The following is a 22,068-nucleotide window of genomic DNA, read 5'->3' on the forward strand; positions in this document are numbered from 1 at the left end:
TCTAGCACAGGAGGAGGCTCCCACGGGGTCGGGTTGACTCCCATGAATTGGAACACAGTCCCAATCATAATGTGCATAGGACTGTGGCAGACTCCTGTTTGAACAGGGCTGAGATGGAGAGCCACGGGTCCCTCCTTAGGTTTAGAGAGCAGGACTTCTGAGCTGCAGTGATACTAATAATCACAGTCAGCATGGTCCTGACTCCAGGCAAGACTCTCTGGGTTAAAGCAAGACCCAGCCACTGAGAGAGGAGAGGCAGGCAGTCGGACACGGGAGAGGACAGTAAAAGTGAGCTGGTGAAACGATGGGCAGTATGGAGACGTGTAGTACTGTTCTCCCTACCCCTCCCTCCTGAACTCAGTCTCTCCATCGGTGCAAATCATGGGTTTAGGACAGGAGGCCAACCCAGAGGGCAGAGAAGTCCAGAGGTTTGCACAAACATTAAGAGGTGTGGGGGTAGAAAAGGATTTGGAAGGAAAATCCAGGTCAGGGAGCCACACTGGTCGTGCCAGGGAGTAGATTCAGTGCCAGACCTCACCTGTTGGCGGGCACACATGTCCTTTTGTACTGGCACGCAGAGTGACTTCGGCTTAGGTCCTGAGCAGAGCTTTGCCTGCAAGTTGAAGAACTTTAGGCCATGTATTCTGACCAAAATGAGAAGGTAGAGGCTTACAGGTATAATAGGATGGTTTCCTAAATGCAAAGGCAGGTTAGCCAGTGACTAAATAGATAGTTTTTTTTCACTATTGTATAAATAATAGTAGACTATTTAAGATGAAAGAGCTTCCTTAAAGCTGTCTTTTATTGAATTCATGTTGTGTCCATCTCTATAGCATATAATATATATACAGATGTTGAAATATAGATTCACTCAAAAGAACTGGTCTCTTGGCAAATGTGTTTCTGTTTGAGGAGTCAAAATAAGTAGTTACTGAAAATATTTATTTTACCTGAAAAAAAATCTTTCAATCTGAGAGTATTATAGTCACAAATCATATTGAATGTGATATCACCAGCAATATTAATAGCTAAGAGTTTTACTATTCTAACATTTATTTTACATGTTTGTACATATTAATCCAAATCTTTGCAAATATCCTGAGGGTAATTATTAGTATAGTCACTTAGTAGTGATTAGTATAGTCACAAGTGAGGAAACCAAAAGTTTGGGAAGGCAGGGGAGGGTGGGGCAGTTAAGAGATCAACCAAAGGACTTGTATGCATGCATATAATCATAACCAATGAATACGGATACCAGGGGGTAAGGGCATGTGCTGGGGCTTGGGGTTGTCTGAACCCCCATCTGAACTACCCCCTCAGCTGAAAAAATAAAAATTTTAAAATATATTTTTATTAATTTAAGAGAGGGAGAGAGTAGAATCATCAAGATGAGACAGAATCATTGATTGTACTGGGGATCAAGCTCTCAATCCAGGCATATGCCCTGACTGGGAATCAAACCATGACCTCCTGGTTCATAGGTTGATGCTCAACCACCGAGCCACACCAGTTGGGCAGGAAACCAAAAGTTAAAGAAGTTGTTCAAGATCACACAACCAGTTTATCTTGCTTTTTGAACTTCAACCAAGTTCTTTTGCCTTTAAATAACAACTTAACATAAATAATTGATCTTTCTAGATAATACATCCCTTCCTAGCTAATATCTTCTTTTCCATTCCAGATAAAAGAATCTATGAAAGAGGAGATGAAAACATTTCTTAATAAAAACAAGGATATTTCCATCTTTGCTTAGTTCCTAAACTCACACAGGTCATTCGAGGAAGACAACTTGAACCTGAATGGTTCGAGCTTCGCCATATTGTGGGTACACATGAGCCTCTGTGCACAAGATTCCCTTGTTGATGATTCCTCTCTTTTACTCAGCTTCTAAGTCAGCAACCCCCATCCACACGTTGCTTAGATGTTCCAGAAATATATTCATGGACAAAGCCCCACAGATTTGGTGCTAAACTCCTCTGAGGAGGATGTCTTGTGCTTTTGTAAATTTGAGCTGCAGTCTCAACCCCATCCTGGAGCTACAATGAACCGTGAAAAAAGAGCATCACCCTTGAAATCAGGGAACCCAGGTAAATTTCCCACACTCTTCCCCGTGAGATTTAAGGCAAGATATTTTATCTCTTTGAGCCTCATTGTATACTAATGGCAATATAATACCAATCAAAGGAGATGACTTGGGGGTTTAAAATACATAAATGTGAGAGAGCTTGGTTTACTATCACTTTGATGTGTTCCCAGGAGCAGAACACATTTTATTGTAACTGACACAAAACAATATGCATTGCGAGTCTCAGTGCAGCACACCTGGATCTGACACTGGCCTTGACTCCGTTCCCTGGTGGGCACGTCTTGCCTCTCTCTTGGCCCTGCTCTGGTGCTTTGCATGTGCTTTCCCCACACAGAGGACAAGGTAGTGGTTCACAGGCGTACAGCTTGAGATCTAACAGGAAGAAAGCCCTCTCTCATCCTGCGTCTAGGTGGTGCGTTTCAAGAAAAGGTTCTGATCAGCTGTAGTTGAGTTGTGTGTCCAGTTCTTTGATTTCTGCACACAGCTTGGGTCACATGGCTATGGTTAAGAGAAGACATCCCAGAATCACACGGGCTAAGAGAAGGGCAGTTCTGCTCTGGAAAGGGGATGCTGGGCAGAAACGATAGAGTTGCCTACTGTAACTCCGCAACTGGCAGATAGTAAAACCCACATCTGCCACTTAACTTTTTTTTTTTTACTTCTTTAACCTTCATTATTCTTGGTCCCCATTAATGGCATTCAGCATTAATCTGTCAAACACTTTTTGAGCTCCTGCTCACCGCCTGTGATGCCAGGTACTGGCAAAAACAAGGTATACATGGCCCTCAATATCTCTGCTCAGTTGGGAAGACTGTGGTGATACAGTGTGACCGCCCCTATATTAGGAATAAGCATAGAGTACAATGAAATGCCACCTAGTGCAGTGTGGGCCTGAGTTGAGGGAGGTGTTGTTGGTTGGGCCACGCTTCCTGAAGGACCAGTGTGTAAATGGATATTAATGAGCTGGGCAAAATTGGCGAGAAAGAACATTTCTGTACCATTGGGCCATCTGGTATTCTTTGCTACATATTTTAGCCTTCTCCAATTTTGATTATAAATTTCTTTTTAAAAAAATACATTTAATTGATTTTTTACAGAGAGGAAGGGAGATGGATATAGAGTTAGAAACATCCATCAGCTGCCTCCTGCACACCCCCTGCTGGGGATGTGCCCGCAACCAAAGTACATGCTCTTGACCGGAATCGAACCTGGGATCCTTCAGTCGCAGGCTGATGTTCTATCCACTGAACCAAACTGGTCAGGGCTATAAATTTCTTGATAGTTATCACATGTTATAATTCTTCTGTACCACTGGCAGTGCTAACATAGAACAGGCTACCTTCCTGACTCTTGCTGTCTAATATATTTCATGTTGGTGAGCACTTATTTTCATCCCTGGCCATCTGGAACATTGATTCTTCTTTCCTTAGGAAAATGAGCTAATCATTAGTAGTAATGGAGTGGCTATGAAACAGATTGTCAGTTTTCCTGGAGAGTTTTTCAGATTTCACCAGGTTTTAATTTTTTTTTTTTTCTCTCTCAAGGATTCTTAATGTTACCCTAGTAGTGCCATTTTAGCCAACATATGAACCTACAGCCATTCATACATGACAACTTCAAGAGATGCCTTCTCTGAACTACCCCTTCTGCTGAAAAAATAAAATTTGACTTTTGCCAACTGCTTTGGTCAAACTTTTGTTAAAAAAAAAAAATCTTAACTTAGGAAAATAACATCATGTAGCTCTGCCATGCCAGTCAAAATACCACCATGTCCAGAAAATACACTCGTGGGTGGCTTGATTTGCCTAGAACACCTAATTAAATTTTCTCTTCCCTCCCCAATGACATACTCACATTCATCAATTGGTTGCCGGTAATGCATGAGTGTGTAAAACCGCTGATCTTGATTTTAAGTCCCATCCAAGACTTAGATGCAAGAAAGACAATACTGATTTTGAGGGAACCCAGAGTTAATTCTCTCTGAGCATGTGTATCTGTCTGCTGTTGGTGTGAGTGGCTTTAGGTATATGCATACATAGGCTGACCAGAATATTTATTCTTATTGTATCATATATTAGGAATATTTATATATTTAACTATATCAGTTCACTCAATCCCCTCATGTGATTGAAGAAACACAGATAGTTTCTCTGAGTGTGAGGTAATTGATCTTTTTTTCTTTTGGATATTGGATATGCATAGAAGAGAATGCATAGTGTTGACATGTTATCTCTGGAAACTATCAGCACGTTGCCATTTCCAGGCCCGCTTCACCAATTCCACTTCCAATGCCATGAATTTGTTTTATGCACTTGCTTTTCACAGAAGGAAACGTGCACATAGCCATAGTCATCGACTCCAAGAAGTCATTGGTAGCAACATCTCTCTTTGAAACCATTTAGTTCAATGACTTCTAAAATATTTGTGAAAATGTTAGAGGAAGTCTTTTTCACACACACACACACACACACACACAGTTCTCAGTTCTCTTTCCGGGGCAAATAGGGAGTCCGATGGTCTTTCCTTGGCTCGAGTGTGGAAATAGAGTGACAGTGATCTGCATGGCATGAGCACAAGGGAACCTAAAATAAGGATGTTAAATGTCCTTGATTTAAAAAACAACAGAGCCGAAACTGGTTTGGCCTGTGGACTCAAGGGTCCTGGGTTTGATTTCGGTCAAGGGCACATGCACGTGCGTTGGTTGCTAGCACATCTCCAGTAGGAGGTGTGCAGGAGGCAGCTGATCTATGTTTCTCTCTCATCGATGTTTCTAGCTCTCTGTCCCTCTCCCTTGCTCTCTGTGAAAAATCAATCAAGTATATTTTTAAAATAAATAAATAAAAAATAAAAACCAACAAAGTGCACAGGACCCTGGGGCCCAAGATAAGATACACAAAAACAGAAGTTCTAAGACATGGGTACAGACTCAGGTTCAAGTTTCTAGCTTGCCTGGAGTGTGACCCTGAATTCAGAGGAAGGTGTGAAGAATACTCTGGTGGTACAGACATTTCTATGAATTGTGGGAAGTCAGGTTTCTTCACATTGACTCATGCTTTCAATGTGCTCGGCATTGCTCTCAGGACAGGAGCCTGTTCCCACCATCGCTTCCCTGGGCCAGGCCTGCTCCAGTGGACCCAGAGGAGGCTTCACAGAAGGTCCCTCAATTTGATCTCCAGGAAAGGGCCCTGGTACTTAGAGTGAAGAGGGGAGTCTGTGGATTGAGAGCAAAAGGCAGAATTGAAGTATCTAATTTATTGCCTTAAATGGAATCAAAGAAGTCTGAAAAAAGCAAGAGAATGACTCAGCACAATAAAAAGGTTCCGGGAGCTGTTCTACTGCTTCTCACTGGTCAGATTGCACAGGCAATGTAGAATGGGTCAGATGGCACCTTCCCCCGAGCTGTCTTCCCGTTGGCCTTGTGCCTGTCAGTGTGCTTACGATAAGGTGTTTGCCCCCACCCCTACCCATTTTACAGAAATAGTTCCGAGTGGCCTCTATTTTACTTGGGTATTTTAGGGCTCCTGGGGAAGCTGCATGATTAAGCAGACATATTAGATGGAGAATGACAGTAAGACAGGGCTAGGAAGCTGGAAAAGATGTTCGTTTGGCACAAGGATGGAGTTCTCTGTTTTGAAATCTGAGAGTGGACTGTGGGCAGTGGAATGTGGGCATGGACTTGGAAAATATGAACTTCCTCCGAATGCAGGAGCCTGTTGAGACCCGTGGTTGGAAGTGGTGATTATGGGAATGGTGAGTGTCCTAGGTAGGGACTGGGTGGAATTATGGTGGCCATGGACCTTCCCTTACATTTGCGTCTTGGCTGGAAGCTTGGAAAGGAAATGTGCCTGCACTGGGAGTATACAGGCACTGAGCCCTTGGGACCAATTTAATTGCAGTCTTCCTCACACAAACATATCACAGTATTTGGCACACCGATATTTGTTGAAATCAATTAAAATTAAATGGAAATTCAGACATTTTACTCTTAACCTTATGTTCATTCCAGCACTGATGCTAGAAGCTCAAATGATGCTTTCAATCACTCTTTCCATCTGTATCTCACATTTACTTGCCTATGAAGCTATTGGTAAAGTAGCCTGATTTCCTCTTATTATCTTATAGCTGGGTGAGGTGTCAGCAAGCATCTTAGGCGTATTTCCTTCAGCACACCGGTCCCATGAGGAAGATAGCCTTTCTGCCATCTCTCCTGGAATTTCTCCGAGGGATATCGGAATTTTTACTGTTTGGGTAGATTTGGGCCAATGGCTATTCCTGAACTGGGCATATTTGAGCAACCAAACTTTAGCAACCCACCCATTGCCATGATTTCTGGGGGATGGGAGGTATGTTACTGTGATTGATAGCTCTAGTTAAACCTTGTGGCACGGTGGGAGAGTTCTCCAAAAGAAAGAGGTGTTTTTCAATAGAAGGAGAATGATGTGGCATCGTGGGTAGATAAAACAAAAGCCACCATAGTCTACTACATATGTAATTTCCTTAAAATAGGAAACTTTATATTTCGAATTTTTTAAATGAAGTCCTAAAGTTCTCTTTATGCAAATTCTAGTATAAGCTAATTCACTATAGTCATGCTCCATTGAAGAACAACCTTGATATGTTCTGAAAAGTGAGTTGTTAGGTGATTTTGTCATTGTGCAAACATCACAGAGTGCACATACACAAACCTAGATGATCTATCCTACTACACACCTAGGCTCTCTGCTTTGGCCTATTGCTCCTGGGCTACAAATCTATTCAGCATGTTACTGTACTGAGTACTTATAGGCAATTTAAACACAATAATAAGTATTTGTGTACCTAAAGATATATAAATAGAGAAAAGACACAATAAAACTATGGTATAAAGATAAACTATGGTGTGCTTGTATAGGGCATTAACTCCACAGCTTTGAGTGAGTCAGTGAGTGGTAAGTGAATGCTAAGGCATAGACAATTACTATACACTACTGTACACTTTATTAACACTATTCACTTAGGCTACACTGAATTTACAAGACAACATGAGATCAAATCAAGCACAAAAAAAAATGATGCAATCAAGAGACTGGGTAAACCCAAGATATATAAAGCTACTGCTTTATATAACATGTTTTTCAGCAAACTATTTTCTTTTTATAAGTAGAAAGAGTACACTAAAACGGTGATGAAAAGTATAGTATTGTAAATATCGATACATAAACCAGCAATATAGTTGTTCATCATCATTATTAAGTATTATGTATGTACACAATTGTGTGTGTTGTACTGTTATATGCCTTGATAGCAGTAGTTTTGTTTACACCAGCATCACCACAAACATGTGAGTAAAGCCTTGTGATGGGATGTTGGGATGGATATGACATCACTAGGCAATAGGAAATTTTTAGCTCCATTATAATGTTATGGGACCACCGTTGTATATGAGGTTTGTCTTTGACCGAAAAGTCAGTATGCAATGCGTGACTGTGTGTATATTTCATCCCAGCCATTATAGGCAAATGACAGTTACTTGGTAATGCTTTTCAAAACAATTTAAATTGAACTAGAAAAAAGATAAAGCCAAAAATTATAAGAATATAGAAAAGAATAATTAAATAATGGAAAGTAACTCAGGCTTTGCAATTGCACTGTATAAAGAACCGGGATCTGGTGCCTCAAAAAGCTGTAGGGAAATATGATAGATGGAAATTGGGTGAGCAGCTGGATTGTGATGGCAAGCGAGTCAACAACTGTTAAGTCTAATGTTTCCCTAGTTCAAACTCTAATTATCTTTCACCTTGATGATGGAAATGGAGCTCTAAATAGTCTCCTTGCCTCATTTGTCCCTTGTCCTCTGTCACTGTTACAAATTTATGATCATTATAATGTCTCAAAAGGCTGTGGGGATGGAAATATTAACCCCAGTGAGGAATATCAAACTGTTGTGTCCTAGAAACTGGCTCTGCATGGCCAGAGAGCTCTAAGGTCAGGCAGAGCATGGAATTGAGATGACTGGGCTGAGACACAGGCTTTCTAAGGCAAGTAAGTGAAAGTAGGCAGGACCAAAAGATGAAGATATCAATGGGGATATCGAAACAGGAATATTAAAACAGTGGGCCAGCAGGTATCAGGTATCATAATCTTGTGCGAAGGTGAGCATTACAGTTAGTGCCTGAAGCAGGGTTCACAACCCATAGAAGGTTCATGGAGAGACTTGAGGGGGGCAGGAAAGGTAGTAAGGCAGAATGTAAGGCAGAGGTGGCCCATAACTTCCATCCGTCTCCTAATGCTCCATATAAACCCCCAAATGCTCACACCAAAATCAGTTTTTTCTTATTCGATTTGCTTTTAATATGTATAGAAGTTATTTGCCTTACTTATGGAATATTTAGAAAAAGGTAAAATTCAAATTACAGACATAATATTTGTCCAATATGTATATGTGATTTTTTAACTCAAAATACATTTTTGAAATTTGATATTCCAGTTTGAGTGACAATGATAATTTAACCCCACGGATGTTTTTCCCACTCTGTATTTTGTTTTTATCCTCTAATTTTGATTTATTTGGAAAAATAAACTTTTTATAAAATACATAATTAATTATGCTATTATTTATTTTTTTCATCTTAAAACATAAACATTCTAGAAGACATACTTAATTTGTTCCCTGTGCCAGTGGTTTTTTGCTGGCTAGGATAATAGATTCATCTTTTTGCTTTCACACTCCAGTGGCTAACACAATGGTTGGCCTGCAGTGGCTGCTCAGTGAATATTTGTGGAACTAAAATTAAATGAATCAAGTTATTTATTTTATTTTCTGATCACATGAGTGAACTTGATAAATATACAGCTTTTCTCAGTTGGGTTTAGGAGGTATTCTGATACCAATAATTAAACATTTACCTGTGGACCAGATTTGAAATTTGAGTTGAGATCACTAACCGCATATGACCTGTTTCTTTCTGGAATACATGACAAAAGTGTTCAAATCCTTGTCAATTCATTTTTTTAAAGGAAATGTATGGATTAATAAATGTAGAGAAAGCAGTAATGTACCCATTTTCAAATGGATTCCTAATTACAATTATTGCATATTAAAATTTTTCAGTGTATAATCACTCAGTACAATGACATGAAGCAGTAGGTGGAAGACATAAGAATTCTTAAAATGGAAATGTTGTAATCTCCTGTGGATCAAAGATTACTGTATTTTTCGGACCATAAGATGCACTTTTTTCCCCCCAGAAGTGGGGGGGAAAAGTCCCTGAGTCTTATGGTCCAAATATAGCCTACACATATACTTTAAAAAAAAAGTTTTTTTTACTTGCCCGGCTCTGTGTGGTCTGTGTGCTTGCCCGGCTCTCAAATGGTTCTAAATGCTGCTGTTTACTTTACAGGGTTGATTACATGTGTTTATGACTGTGATGTTGTGTTTTAATGCACATAAAATATTTTAGGACACTATTTGTTTCAGAATCTTTTTTTCTTCATTTCCCTTCTCTACAAACTGGTGCGTCTTATGGTCTGGTGCGTCTTATGGTCCGAAAAATACGGTACTTTCTCTTAGGAGTGAAGCACAGCCCAAGTGCATTCAGTCTCATTTGTTTGAATTCTGTGGTCAACAAGCAGCCTTAAGTTGACTCATTTTATTTCTTAGGCATTTAGTTGATGCTTTGGGGAAGAGCTATATGTCACTATAGCAATAAATATTCTGATCATTAGTTTGCCATTATGATTGAGGAAACTAAAATTCTGTCATTTTATTAGTTTATTTTGAAAATGTTATATGTAAAACTATGATCACCTGAGATGTGTCATCTTATTTGGGAGAAGAGATGAAATCTATAAAGCTAAGGATCAGTTCCTAGAGTAGTAGTTAGCCTCTGAGACAAAAATCACTAGAAGAAACAGAACTTGAAGAGGTTATATTCTCTCTTGATATTCAGTTACAATTTTTTTTTCTTATAGAATAATTTCTATCAAAATTTGAAAGTTAAGAAGTACAAATATCAGTGACAAGTTCTTTTTTTACACGTGTCCATACTGAGATTGATGATTTTGGGGTGAAGCTTTCTCCTGGGAAATGTTGATAAGGGAATGCCAAAATCTTAGGCTATATTGTTATCAGTGAAACAATTTTAGATGAAAAACTTGAACCACAACCTTTCAGAAGATCACTCAAGACCTTTACATGTCTATTCTCAGAACATAAACAGCTGTACAATCTAAGCCGAGTGCTTATCCAAGTCAGCCTCTGAACTCAATATACCTCACATGAGAAAAAAAAAAATCCTTTTATTTACACGGGGCAAGGAGTAAAGCAGCCTAACACAAAATTATAGAATGGAAACCTTGTAATAGCCTCGGCTTTCTGCTCCACCATCTTGGCATGAGGTCAGCCTTGCTTATTATGATTGGCGCAGGCCATAGACTGGCAAGTTAGCCTAGTGAGACTGGAGTGAATGCGGCTGTTTACATCATTAAATTTTGAATGATGGCATATTTTACTTTTTTCTGCCAACTTTACCGTTTATAAATAAATCTTAGGATTAATAATTCGTTAGCTGTGACAATCAGGAATGAATCCAGAGAAACTAATTCCATATTATTTATTTAACACCAAGTTCTCAGCTCTCCTAGGGGGACTCTGAGTTATTAGTGTGTATTAGGAGCAAAAGCTGAATACAGTAGAGTTCCAGTGAGCACTGAGTTCACTCCAAGAGCTTATATAAATGTTCTCGTTAAGTTGCAGCTCTACACTCCATTAGGGAACTGTTCTTTTCAATTCCAGCACAACCTTTCCAGCGTTGGCATATCTATCCCCGGGCGAAGGCCTTGAGGTCAGTTTTACACCTTTAAAAACATATTAAAAAGATAAAATGAACCCCCTTCCCAAATCATTCATTAAAACATTCCTGTACCAACTTTAGATTGGATTGATATCCCCAAGGTGAGTTTAACCAGAGAAAGAACTGGAATCCCCCCCTACACTTCACAGATCTCTTTGGAAAAATATCATGGGGATTGAAATCAGATAAGTGGAGGTTGGAATGCTGGCCCTGCTACTTCTTGGCTGTGTAAATCTGGGCCTCCGTTCTCACCTCTCAGGGATGTTCTCAGTAGAGGTGAAACAGGAAGAAATTGCCTGGTAAGCAGCATGGCATAGTGTGGACATTCTGCTGTGTCTGCTGTCGGCTCTTTCCCCTGGTAATATGAGTTACTTGAGGACAGATATCTTCGTATTTCTGGTTAAATGCTATCACAATGCATGAGCATACTGCCACGAAGGAATGCTCAGTATGTGTTGAATAAGTCTTGGTTTCTTCAATACCAGAATGGAAGGAGGAAATAATTCTCTGCATATCTTCTAATTTAAAGATATATCATAATTAACCTTTTTCCTATTATGAGGCATTTAATTTTTAGGGTGTGTGTGTGTATGTGTGTGTGCATGTGCATATTTTGTGACATAAGTTTTTAAATTTGACTTTAGATTAGTACTTAAATAAAAATTATTTTGTATTGCATCAGAATGAAACAATATTTTTCCCTACCCAGTTTGGCTCAGTTGTTAAAAGCATCAGCCTGCTGACCAAAGGGTCTCAGGATTGATTCCTGGTCAAGGTCATGTACCTTGGTTGCAGGCTCGAAACTCTGCCTGGGTCCAGGCATGTACAGGAGGCAAACCAATTTATGTCTCTCTCTTGCATCCTCACATAGATGTTTCTCTCTCTCTCTCTCTCTCTCTCTCTCTCTCTCTCTCTCTCTCTCTCTCTCAATCTTCCCATTCACACCAAAAAATTAAGATACCTAGGAATAAACTTAATTAAGGACATAAAAGACCTATACTCAAAAAACATAGGTCACTGAAAAAAGAGATAGAGGAAGACATAAATGGATGGAAGAACATACCATGTTCATGGATTGGTAGAATCAACATCATTAAAATTTCCATACTACCCAAAGCAATCTATAGATTCAATTCATTCCCCATTAAAATACTAACGGCATATTTCACAGACCTAGAATGAACTCTCAAAAATTCATCTGGGCCCTAACTTGTTTGACTCAGTGGATAGAGTGTTGGCCTGTGGACAGGTTTAATTCAGATCAAGGGCATGTACCTTGGTTGTGGGCACATTCCCAGTGAGGGGTGTGAAGGAGGCAGCTGATCAATGTTTCTCTCTCATTGATGTTTCCAACTCTCTATACCTACCCCTTCCTCTCTGTAAAAAAAATCAATAAAATATATATTTTTAAAAATACATCTGGAATGAAAAAAAAACAAATAGCTGCAGCAATCCTGAGAAAGAACAAAATGGGAGGGATCTCAATAACAGATTATCAAGCTGTATTACAGAGCCACTGTTCTCAAAACTGCCTGGTACTGGCATAAGGACAGACATATAGATCAATGGAATAGAATAGAGAACCCAGATATTGACCCAAACCACTATTCACAATTAATATTTGACAAGGGAGGCATGGACATACAATGAAGTCAAGACAGTCTCTTCAATAAATGGTGTTGGCAAAATTGGACAGATACTTAAAATATGAAACTAGATCTCTAACTTACACCATACACAAAAATAAGCTCAAAATGGATAAAGGACTTAAATGTAAAATAGGAAACAATAAAAATCTCAGAGGAATCCACAGGTAGCAAAATCTCAGACATATGTTGAAGCAATATCTTCACCAATACAGTTCCTAAGGCAGTGGAAACTAAAGAGAAAATAAACAAATGGGACTACTTCAAAATAAAAAGCTTCCATACAGCAAAAGAAACCATAAAAAAAACCCCAAAAAAACAAGAAACCCCACTGCATGGGAGAACATATTTGCCAATGTTATCTCTGATAAGGGTTTAATCTCCAACATTTACTGGAAATTCATACACTTAACAAAAGGAAGATAAACAACCCAATCAAAAAATGGGCAATGAACCTAAGATGCTTTTTGATAGAGCACATAAGGCAGGACAAGAGACATGAAAACATGCTCAAAGTCACCAATTATCAAAACAACAATGCAGTACCATCTCACACCTGTCAGAATGACCAACATCAACAAATCAACAAATGACAAGTGTTGGCGAGGTTGCGGAGAAAAAGGAACCCTCGTGCACTGCTGGTGGGAATGCAGACTGGTGCAACCACTGTGGAGAACAGTATGGAGTTTCCTCAAAAAACTGAAAATGGAACTCCCATTTGACCCAGTAATCTCACTCCTAGGATTATATCCCAAGAAACTAGAAATACCAATCAGAAAGGATATATGCACCCCTATGTTCATAGCAGCCCAATCTAAAATAGCTAGGATTTGGAAACAGCCTAGGTGCCCGTCAGCAGATGATTGGATCCAAAAACTATGGTACATCTACACAATGGAATACTATGCTGCTGTAAAAAGGAAGGAACTCCTACCATTTGCAACAGCATGGATGGATCTGGAGAGCATTAAGCTAAGCAAAATAAGCTAGTCAGAGAAAGATAAATACCACGTGATCTCACTCATTTGTGGAATATAATTAACAACATAAACTGATGAACAAAAACAGATCCAGAGACAGAGAAGCATCCATCAGACCATCAAACTTCAGAGGGAAGGTAAGGGAGGGTGGTGGTAAGGGGGAGAGAGCAACCAAAGGACTTATATGCATGTATATAAGCATAACCAATGGACACAGACACCAGTGGGATGAGGGCATAAGCAGGGGGTGTTGGGGGTGGGCAAGGGGGAATAAGGACACATATGTAATACCTTAATCAATAAAGAAAAAATATTGTCAGAATAAAAAGAAGTCATGTGGAGTACTTGCTTAGATTTTACCATTCATGTCAGTAAAATAACTTTTAATAATACTTTCTAAATTCAAAATTCTTATCATTTTGTCCTGCTCTTTTCTTTCTCTATATCTTGTCAAAGTAGGTTTTATGTAGTCAACTGTCTGTGTAGTTGAAAGTGTGTAATTAAGGAGGAGTGAATTTCAACACCTTGTCATTTTTAGGGAAAATCATTTTTAAGCCAGTTTACTGTACATGACTGAATAAACATAAAAGCAGGATACATGGCGCTGTACAAAAACATATTCTGTGAGTTTGTAGGGTGGCCACACAGGCTGGCCTGCCTCACTTGACTGGAAAATAAAGCCTTCTTGTTTTGAGCCGGTCCACATTGCTTCAGGGGGTAATAACTCAGTGGTGGTATTAAAAAGCAGAATGGGCTTTACAATCCATCACCTAACTTGATTTCAGGTTTCCTCTGCTTGATTTTAACCTCTTGGGAAGGCTCCTTCGCTTTTGATGACATTCACGTCCCTTACTCTCACAGAGATGTGAATAAGGACATTTCTGTCCTACCTTTCAAATAAAGATTCCCCTGAGCCACACCTGAAGTACTCATAGGCATTTCGTATAGTCCAGGAAATGCAATCAAGTGGAGAAGTTAAGGAAATTGCTCAAGGGCTTTCAGCAAGTTTGACTCCAAGCCTGGAACAGTAAACCGACCTTCTTACTCCAGGTTCTTAGCACAAATGCCAGATTTCATCATTTGTTTCAATTGAAATCATAAGAAAGCAATCGTATAACAACAGGCTTTAAAAGGAAATATGGTTTTCATCTGAAACTAATATAACGTTCTACATCAATTATACCTCAATAAAAAAGAGAATGAAACCAAAACAAACACATAAACAGAAGAAAAAGGAAAATAAAGCCCAGAGCAGAAGATACCATTAAACTTGAATTTAACTCATACCCATCTTTAATCTCTTCTTATGTTCTCAAAAGTCTGTTACAAGAAGAAAAGGTGAAAGTTTTGCTCAAGAGACAATTTGGAATGGTGTAGGTCAGTGGTCGGCAAACTGCGAGCCACATGCGGCTCTTTGGTCCCTCAGGTGTGGCTCTTCCACAAAATGTCACGTGCAGGCACGCACATACAGTGCAATTGAAACTTCGTGGCCCATGCGCAGAAGTCGGTTTTTGGCCTGGGCGAATCTATTTTGAAAAAGTGGTCCTAATGCCATACTCAAGCCGAGGTTTGCCGACCACTGGTGTAGGTGTTATGGTAGTAGTACTGCATCAGTATTATTATTTATATTATTCAATTCAGTTCAACGCAAATGCAGGAAAGATTTACCCAGGAACTGCATGAAATCACAAATATTTTTAAAATATTGTCCTTGTCTTTGAGGATATGATAGTTTATTAGGAGAGATAGACATATAAACACAATAAAGTCTATGAAGTATTAATATCAAGGAGTGTAGAGAGCATTATAGAGGCTTCAAGAAGTTCAGACCTTAAAATAAACTGTGGGTACAGGAAGTACTCTCTTAGGAAAAGAATGGTTGGTTTGAAGTTTGAAGGACTCTAGTCTTAGAAAAAGTCAGAAGGGAATCACAAGCAAAGGAATAACATTCATGAATGTAAAGAGATATGAATTACAGATATCATGCAAGGGAGTCATGATTGCTGAAACTAGAGAGGCAGAAAGGGAGTACAAAAGACTGGATGAGGTGCTAAAGATGTTACTAAAATACTTTTTAGGAATGGGAGCCAGAGGAAGCCTTAAACAGCTATATGGTATACTTTGCTTGTTAGATAGCTTATCCTGGTTGCTGGGTGGAAAAAGAATTTAAAGAGGCCAAAATTAAGTGGGTGATGCAACAGTTCACCTATTTGCTGATGAGACCATAAGAACATTATAATCAGGATGGAGAGAAGGCAGATTAAAAAAAAAAAAAGAGTTACAAGGAATCTGGACACAGATCTTATATTCTTCACAAGAATTAACTCAAAATGTATTATAGACTTACTTGAAAATGCAAAATTATAGAACTTTGAGAAGATAACCTAAGAGAAAATCTAGGCAACCTTGGATATGGTGATAACATTTTTAGATACAGTATCAAAGGTACAACCCATGGCAGAAAGAATTAATAAGCTAGACTTCATTAAAATTAAAAATTTCTGCATTGTGTAAGACAGAAAAAGTCAAGAGAAAGAAGATTGGGAGAAATTATCCTTATTTTGCAAAATGCACACCTGATAAAAGTCTATGATCCAAAATATACAAAGAATTCTTAAAATTTAACAGTAAAAAAATGAACAACTTAATAACAAATCTTTGAACAGGCAGAAGATACACAGAAGGCAAATAAAGATATCAAAGATGCTCCACACCATAGGTCATCAGAGAAATGCAAATTCAAACAACAGTGAGATACCACCACATATGTATTAGAATCGCCTAAATCCAGGGCACTGACAGCACCAAATGCTGGCTGGGATGTGGAGCAACTAACATTCATTGCTGCTGGATGAAAATGATATAGACATTTTGTAAGACAGTTAGGCAGTTTCTTATAAAACTAACATACTATTACCAGACATACTAGCAGTTATGCTCCTTGGAATTAAGTGAAATGAATTAAAAACTTACATCCACATAATAACCAGCACAGATGTTTATAACTGGTAAAAATTCCCAGTGCTTGAAAGCAGTAAACATGTCATTCAGTAGGTAAATGAAATACGATATCTCTAGACAATATAATATTACTCAATGCTTATAAGAAATGAGCTACTGAGCCATGAGAAGACATGGAGTTTTCTTAAATGCTCATTGCTAAGTGAGAGAAACCAATCTAGAAAGCTTGAACAGTGTGTGATTCCAACTCTATATAAAAGGTTTTGGGAAGAGGACAGATTAAATTGGGATTTGGGAAGACATACCATTGACTATATTCTCTAGGTAGTCCAGAGACGGGACTCTGAACCTCAGAAAATATGTCAGAGCTCGAATATGCCAGCTCTGAAGAGATAATCCTGGAAATGGGTCTGAGGAAAACAAACCGTGAAGCCGGAATGAACTTTGAGCTGCGACTGATATTAAGGTTCTGGCAAAAAAGAGAAAAATATGAAAGAACCAAAAAAGGAATGGTGAGAGATGAGGGTATATAAATTAGTCACTTAAGTAACATAGTAGTGATTGTATAGTAATTTATTTTTCCAAATAATTTTTATCAGAAATTTTACTTGCTTCTCAAGTTGAACATAGGGGAAGCAAGGTGCCAGTTCTTACAGTTTTTACTCCTTTTTAAAAATTAATAAGATGTTAATTTCTTCATAATCTCCTTCATAGGTTCTCTTTACTTAGTGCAATTGTGAATAACAATATCCTCTTCATTGTGTTTTCTACATCATTCCTAAATTGTTTTCATCTATCCTAATTGTTTCCATTTCCTTTATAAATTGCTTACACAAATCATTCTTCTTAGTATCAAGATTTGCATATCCAACTCTGTATTGAACATTTTCATCAAGAAATTCCATAAACTTCTCCTCCCGGTTCCCCTCTGTCAATGGCAACAGCGTTAATCCAGTTACCAAAATCCAAAATTAAGAAATTACCATTGGCCTTCCTTGACCTTCAGTCCCTACATACAGCTAATCTTCAAAGTCTATTTCTTTTCCCTCCTACCTTTCAAGTCTTTCCACTGTTTTCATTCCATCAATGCCTTTCAGATTAGGACACCAGTTTTCTTCCATAAACCATTCTTCAACCATTTCCTGATTCTGCTTTCAGTCTTTCTCCTTATTTAGTCCATTGTCAACACTGCAGACAATTGAAGCATTGTCATCTCCCCCCTTGTTTAGAGCCTCCACATTTTCTGGCCTAGGTCCTTGCTACATGCCAAAGCTCTTTTAGGGCATATATGGCTCTTCAAAATGTGGTAACTCTTAGTCCAAATTCATAACTTATCTCTTAACCATATTTTATGTTCCTACTGGGTGAAGCATGTGGATCCCTGAACAAATATGTTAGTTCTGGGCTTTCTATTCTATTTGATTGTCACACCCCTAGTTTTTTTCCCTTTTGTAATTTCCATCATGTACACACACACACACACACACACACATATACACATTCTAGTAGTGGATGTGATACCGTTCTAATAACCTGGTTATTAATCAACAAAAAAGGAGTAAAGGAAAGGCCAGATAATATGGGCATGACATTTGTACAACTTCTCCAGGAAGCTTCAGTTTAACACTCTCCATGTCTGGTTCCCACAGAGCCTGGGAAAGGGGCTGGACATGCCCAATAAGGTCTGAGTGGCCTGGGAAAAGTGCTTGCCTGTCAATCATACTTGGAAATAGGGCATTGGCCAGAGTAGGCATGGAGGCATGGGCAGCGCAAGCACAGGAAGGTTTGATATTTACACTCCTGAACAAAGGGAGTCCCCTCCCTCCCTCTTGGCCCTCTTGTGCTCCTGGCTCTCTTGTTGCAGGGGGCATACTCCCTTACATTTGCCTGTGGCTCCCACCCAGTGGACTAAAGGACTTTTACTAATCTGATGCTACATCCAGCCCAGGTCCATCATGGAGTGGAAACTCTGTCTATGCTTTTAGCTATATTGAAGGCCCGGCTACACATTTCCCAGGACTGGTTTAAGGGAAATGGAGCTTTTAAAACTGAGGGATATAATTTCACAGGAATAAACCTTTCTACCACATCTCATTCTCCCGTGAGTCTTAGAAAATTCTTTTTCTCAAGATATCTCAAGAACCACATTCCCACTCCCAACTTTACTGTGGCTCCCTAACTGACACGATGCTTTAACCTAGCGCCATTTAATCTGGAATATTGTTGTGTGGCCTATTTTCAGTGTCCCGAAATACCAGACCTGGTGATACTGATCTCATTCCCTGTTCTTTACCCTTAACAAACCCATGTTAAACAATTTTTAAAGAGTTTGTAGAAGTCGATTGAGAAACACGTGGTGATTACACTGACTTCTTGCTTAATGACTCAGGTAGTTAAACTATTAACAAAAAAGCTGCACATACCATCTTTGGAAACAATTACAGAACTATATAATTTCTTTATGGTGAAGCTTGATTATGTTTTAGCAACTGCTTTGTTTGCCCATGGCCTAAAGACTTGTTGATCTTCTCATTTCTGCATTGGACATTATTTTTCAGCTCCCCTTTTAATTGTCAATTTTATAGTAATATTGATGTTTCAAGTATATATGACTAGACTGAAAATTATTTTTTTAAAAGTGGTTCTACCCTGGCTGGTGTTGCTCAGTTGGTTGGAACATTTTCCCAAAAGGTGACAGGTTCAATTCCCAGTCACAGTACATACCCAGGTTGCTGGTTTGATGTCTCCTTTTCTTTATTCCTCTTCCTCTCTCTCTCTCTCTCTCTCTCTCTCTCTCTCTCTCTCTCTCTCTCTCTCAAATCAATAAAAACATATAATTAAAAAGTGTTTTTTTTCCTCCTGTTTGCCTTTGTGCTTGGCTTAATTACATATATGCATATGCCAGTAGTTGCTTAACCTGTTAACTGGGGAGTTCCCTTTTTAATTATGCAATGTACAATGGGCACATACTCTTTCACTAGGATGTGTCAGTACGTCACACCCAGTGGACGTAATTTTATATTATTTTTTTATTTATACTTAATTAAAATAAATGAAATATATATATATATATATATATATATATATATATTTGTTTATTTATATATAAAGCACAAAGGAAAATACAAAATTACAAACAAATAGAAAAGAATACCAACAAAAATTGGAAACATTGAATTAAAAAGTTATAAATTTTACAAACAATTATAAAGATTACAAAAAATATATATTTTTTATTTCTATACACAATAAAAAATATAAAAAAGTTAACAATTATAGAACAATAAACAAAAGCACACAAATAAAATAGAAATATTGAATTTAAAAAATTGAAATATAGATGTAAAAATTCAAAACTCAACTTCCGTGTGATATATTTTAAAACAATTGTTGATACATAGTGCTATTGATACCTTACAATCTGGACACCAGAATGTAGATTCTTTCCTAACACCTTTTTTGTAGCAAACTTGGCATTTCCTGGATTTAGTTTTTCCTATATTGCTTTTCGTTTGTTCTGGAAAATGCCTTTCAACTAAACGTGATGGTTTAGATGTGGAGCTGCTTGTTGATGTCTTTGGGTGAGTTTTCACTATGTTGTTACCTACCAATTTCTCTACACACTCTATCAAAAAGTGTAATTGATCCAAATGACCTTTATCTTTTTTGTATATAATATATGCATTGAAGCAGCACATATCAATTAATCGTAGAATTTTTTTTTATATTTGACATTCAATATTTTATTAGTTCCAACTAGTACAACATAGTGATTAGACATATACATCTTATGAAGTGATCACTCTTATGTCTACTACTGCCCATCTGACACTATATGTAGTTATTGCAATAGAAATTTTTTTTTTTTTTTTTAACGGACACGAAGGCAATTTATTAACAGAAAATAATTTGAGGAGTCCTGTTCACAGACGGCGACCACGGCGACCCCCCTTTCTGCGGGTGCTGTCGGAGGGGATGGGAGTGACATCCTCAATCCGTCCGATCTTCATTCCCGAGCGGGCAAGGGCTCTTAGAGCTGACTGGGCCCCTGGTCCAGGAGTCTTGGTCCTATTTCCTCCTGTGGCCCGGAGTTTGATGTGAAGAGCGGTGATGCCCAGCTCCTTGCACCTCTGGGCTACATCCTGGGCAGCCAACATGGCAGCATATGGAGAGGACTCGTCTCGGTCAGCCTTTACCTTCATCCCACCAGTCACACGGCAGATGGTTTCCTTGCCAGAAAGATCAGTGACATGGACAAAGGTGTCATTGAAGGATGCAAAGATGTGGCAGACACCAAATACATTTTCTCCTTCAGCCACCTGAGGTCCGAGGCTGATGACCTGTTCTTCCTTCTTTTCCTTCCCCTTTCGAGGTGCCATTTCTGCGTGTCTCGTCCCAGAAAAAATTTTTTATAAAATTTTTTTACCCTATTACGGGCAGCCGTGTAGGCCACCATAATTCCATCTCCCAAATCACCAACCGCCCATATTCTTGTTATAATCTAGGACAACATTAGGTTTTTCTTGCCTTCTTCCTCTCTTTTCAATCATTATCTTTTCGTCATTATGAATAGAACTGAGCATCACTACGTCTTTTTTATCCTTCCATTTTAAAACCATAAGTTTGTCTTTGATTCTCACTATATGTTCATTTTTCTGTATTTTTTTTTGTTTTTATTTCACTGGGGATTCCGACTCTGTTTATCCTCATTGTTCCAACAATGTCTGTATTGTTTTGACACAAGAGTTCAGCCAAATGAATTGACGTACAGGAATTATCTAAGAAAATCCTATACCCTTTATTCAGTAAGTCATGTGTTAACTCCAAAACAATTTTTGTTGATTGTTTTTCTTGTGGGTAGTTCGAACCATAATTTGTGTCCTTGCCTGTGTATAAAATTATATTTTGTACGTATCCAGTTTGGCTTTCACTCAAAATAAACAACTTCATTCCAAATCTAGCTCTTTTTTGTAGATATATATTGTTTCCAAGATAAATTCCCTTTCCATAATAAAAGAGATTCATCTATGCATATTTCTCGTTCACATACATAAAAACTTTTAAACTTTTCTGACAAATTATTGATGATTAGATCAATTTTATATGTTTTTCTATAATATAAAGGTTGGAGATATAAAAAATATAAGTAAATAATATATAATATGAAAATAGGTAGGTAAGTGTAAGTACGTAACCGTCACTGCTCACCCAGAACACGTCCACCACTCTCAACAGCGAAATTATACTGATTCCCTCCGTGTCTTAAATTCATGTCGAGACATGTATGGATGACTAATACCTTTGTTGTTTGGAAATATACTTCCCGCCCGGTTTAGGGCGCAACATATATTTCAAGGACGTATTCATATGTCCTACTCCTACCCCATATTGTTTATGTTTGACGTATTTATACGTCCCGCTCGGTTAACAGTTTAAAATACACTTTTTGGCCCTAGCCAATTTTGCTCAGTTTTTAGAGCATCATCCCACAGACTGAAGAGTTGTGGGTTCGATTCTCAGTCAAAGGCACGTACCTGGGTTGTGAGTTTGATCCCTGACTCTAG

General features: G+C 38.4%; 1 protein-coding gene across 1 annotated transcript; it reads right to left on the bottom strand.

The window, feature by feature from the left end:
* Positions 1-20,379: 20,379 nt before the first annotated feature.
* LOC118718378 (40S ribosomal protein S14) lies at positions 20,380-20,903 on the bottom strand. The gene has a single exon (XM_036437170.2). The coding sequence runs from the start codon at positions 20,881-20,883 to the stop codon at positions 20,428-20,430; it is 456 nt and encodes a 151-aa protein (XP_036293063.1). The 5' UTR covers positions 20,884-20,903; the 3' UTR covers positions 20,380-20,427.
* Between the last annotated feature and the right edge of the window lie 1,165 nt (positions 20,904-22,068).

Source organism: Pipistrellus kuhlii, unplaced genomic scaffold, assembly GCF_014108245.1.
Source record: "Pipistrellus kuhlii isolate mPipKuh1 unplaced genomic scaffold, mPipKuh1.p scaffold_m20_p_14, whole genome shotgun sequence".
NCBI lineage: Eukaryota > Metazoa > Chordata > Mammalia > Chiroptera > Vespertilionidae > Pipistrellus > Pipistrellus kuhlii.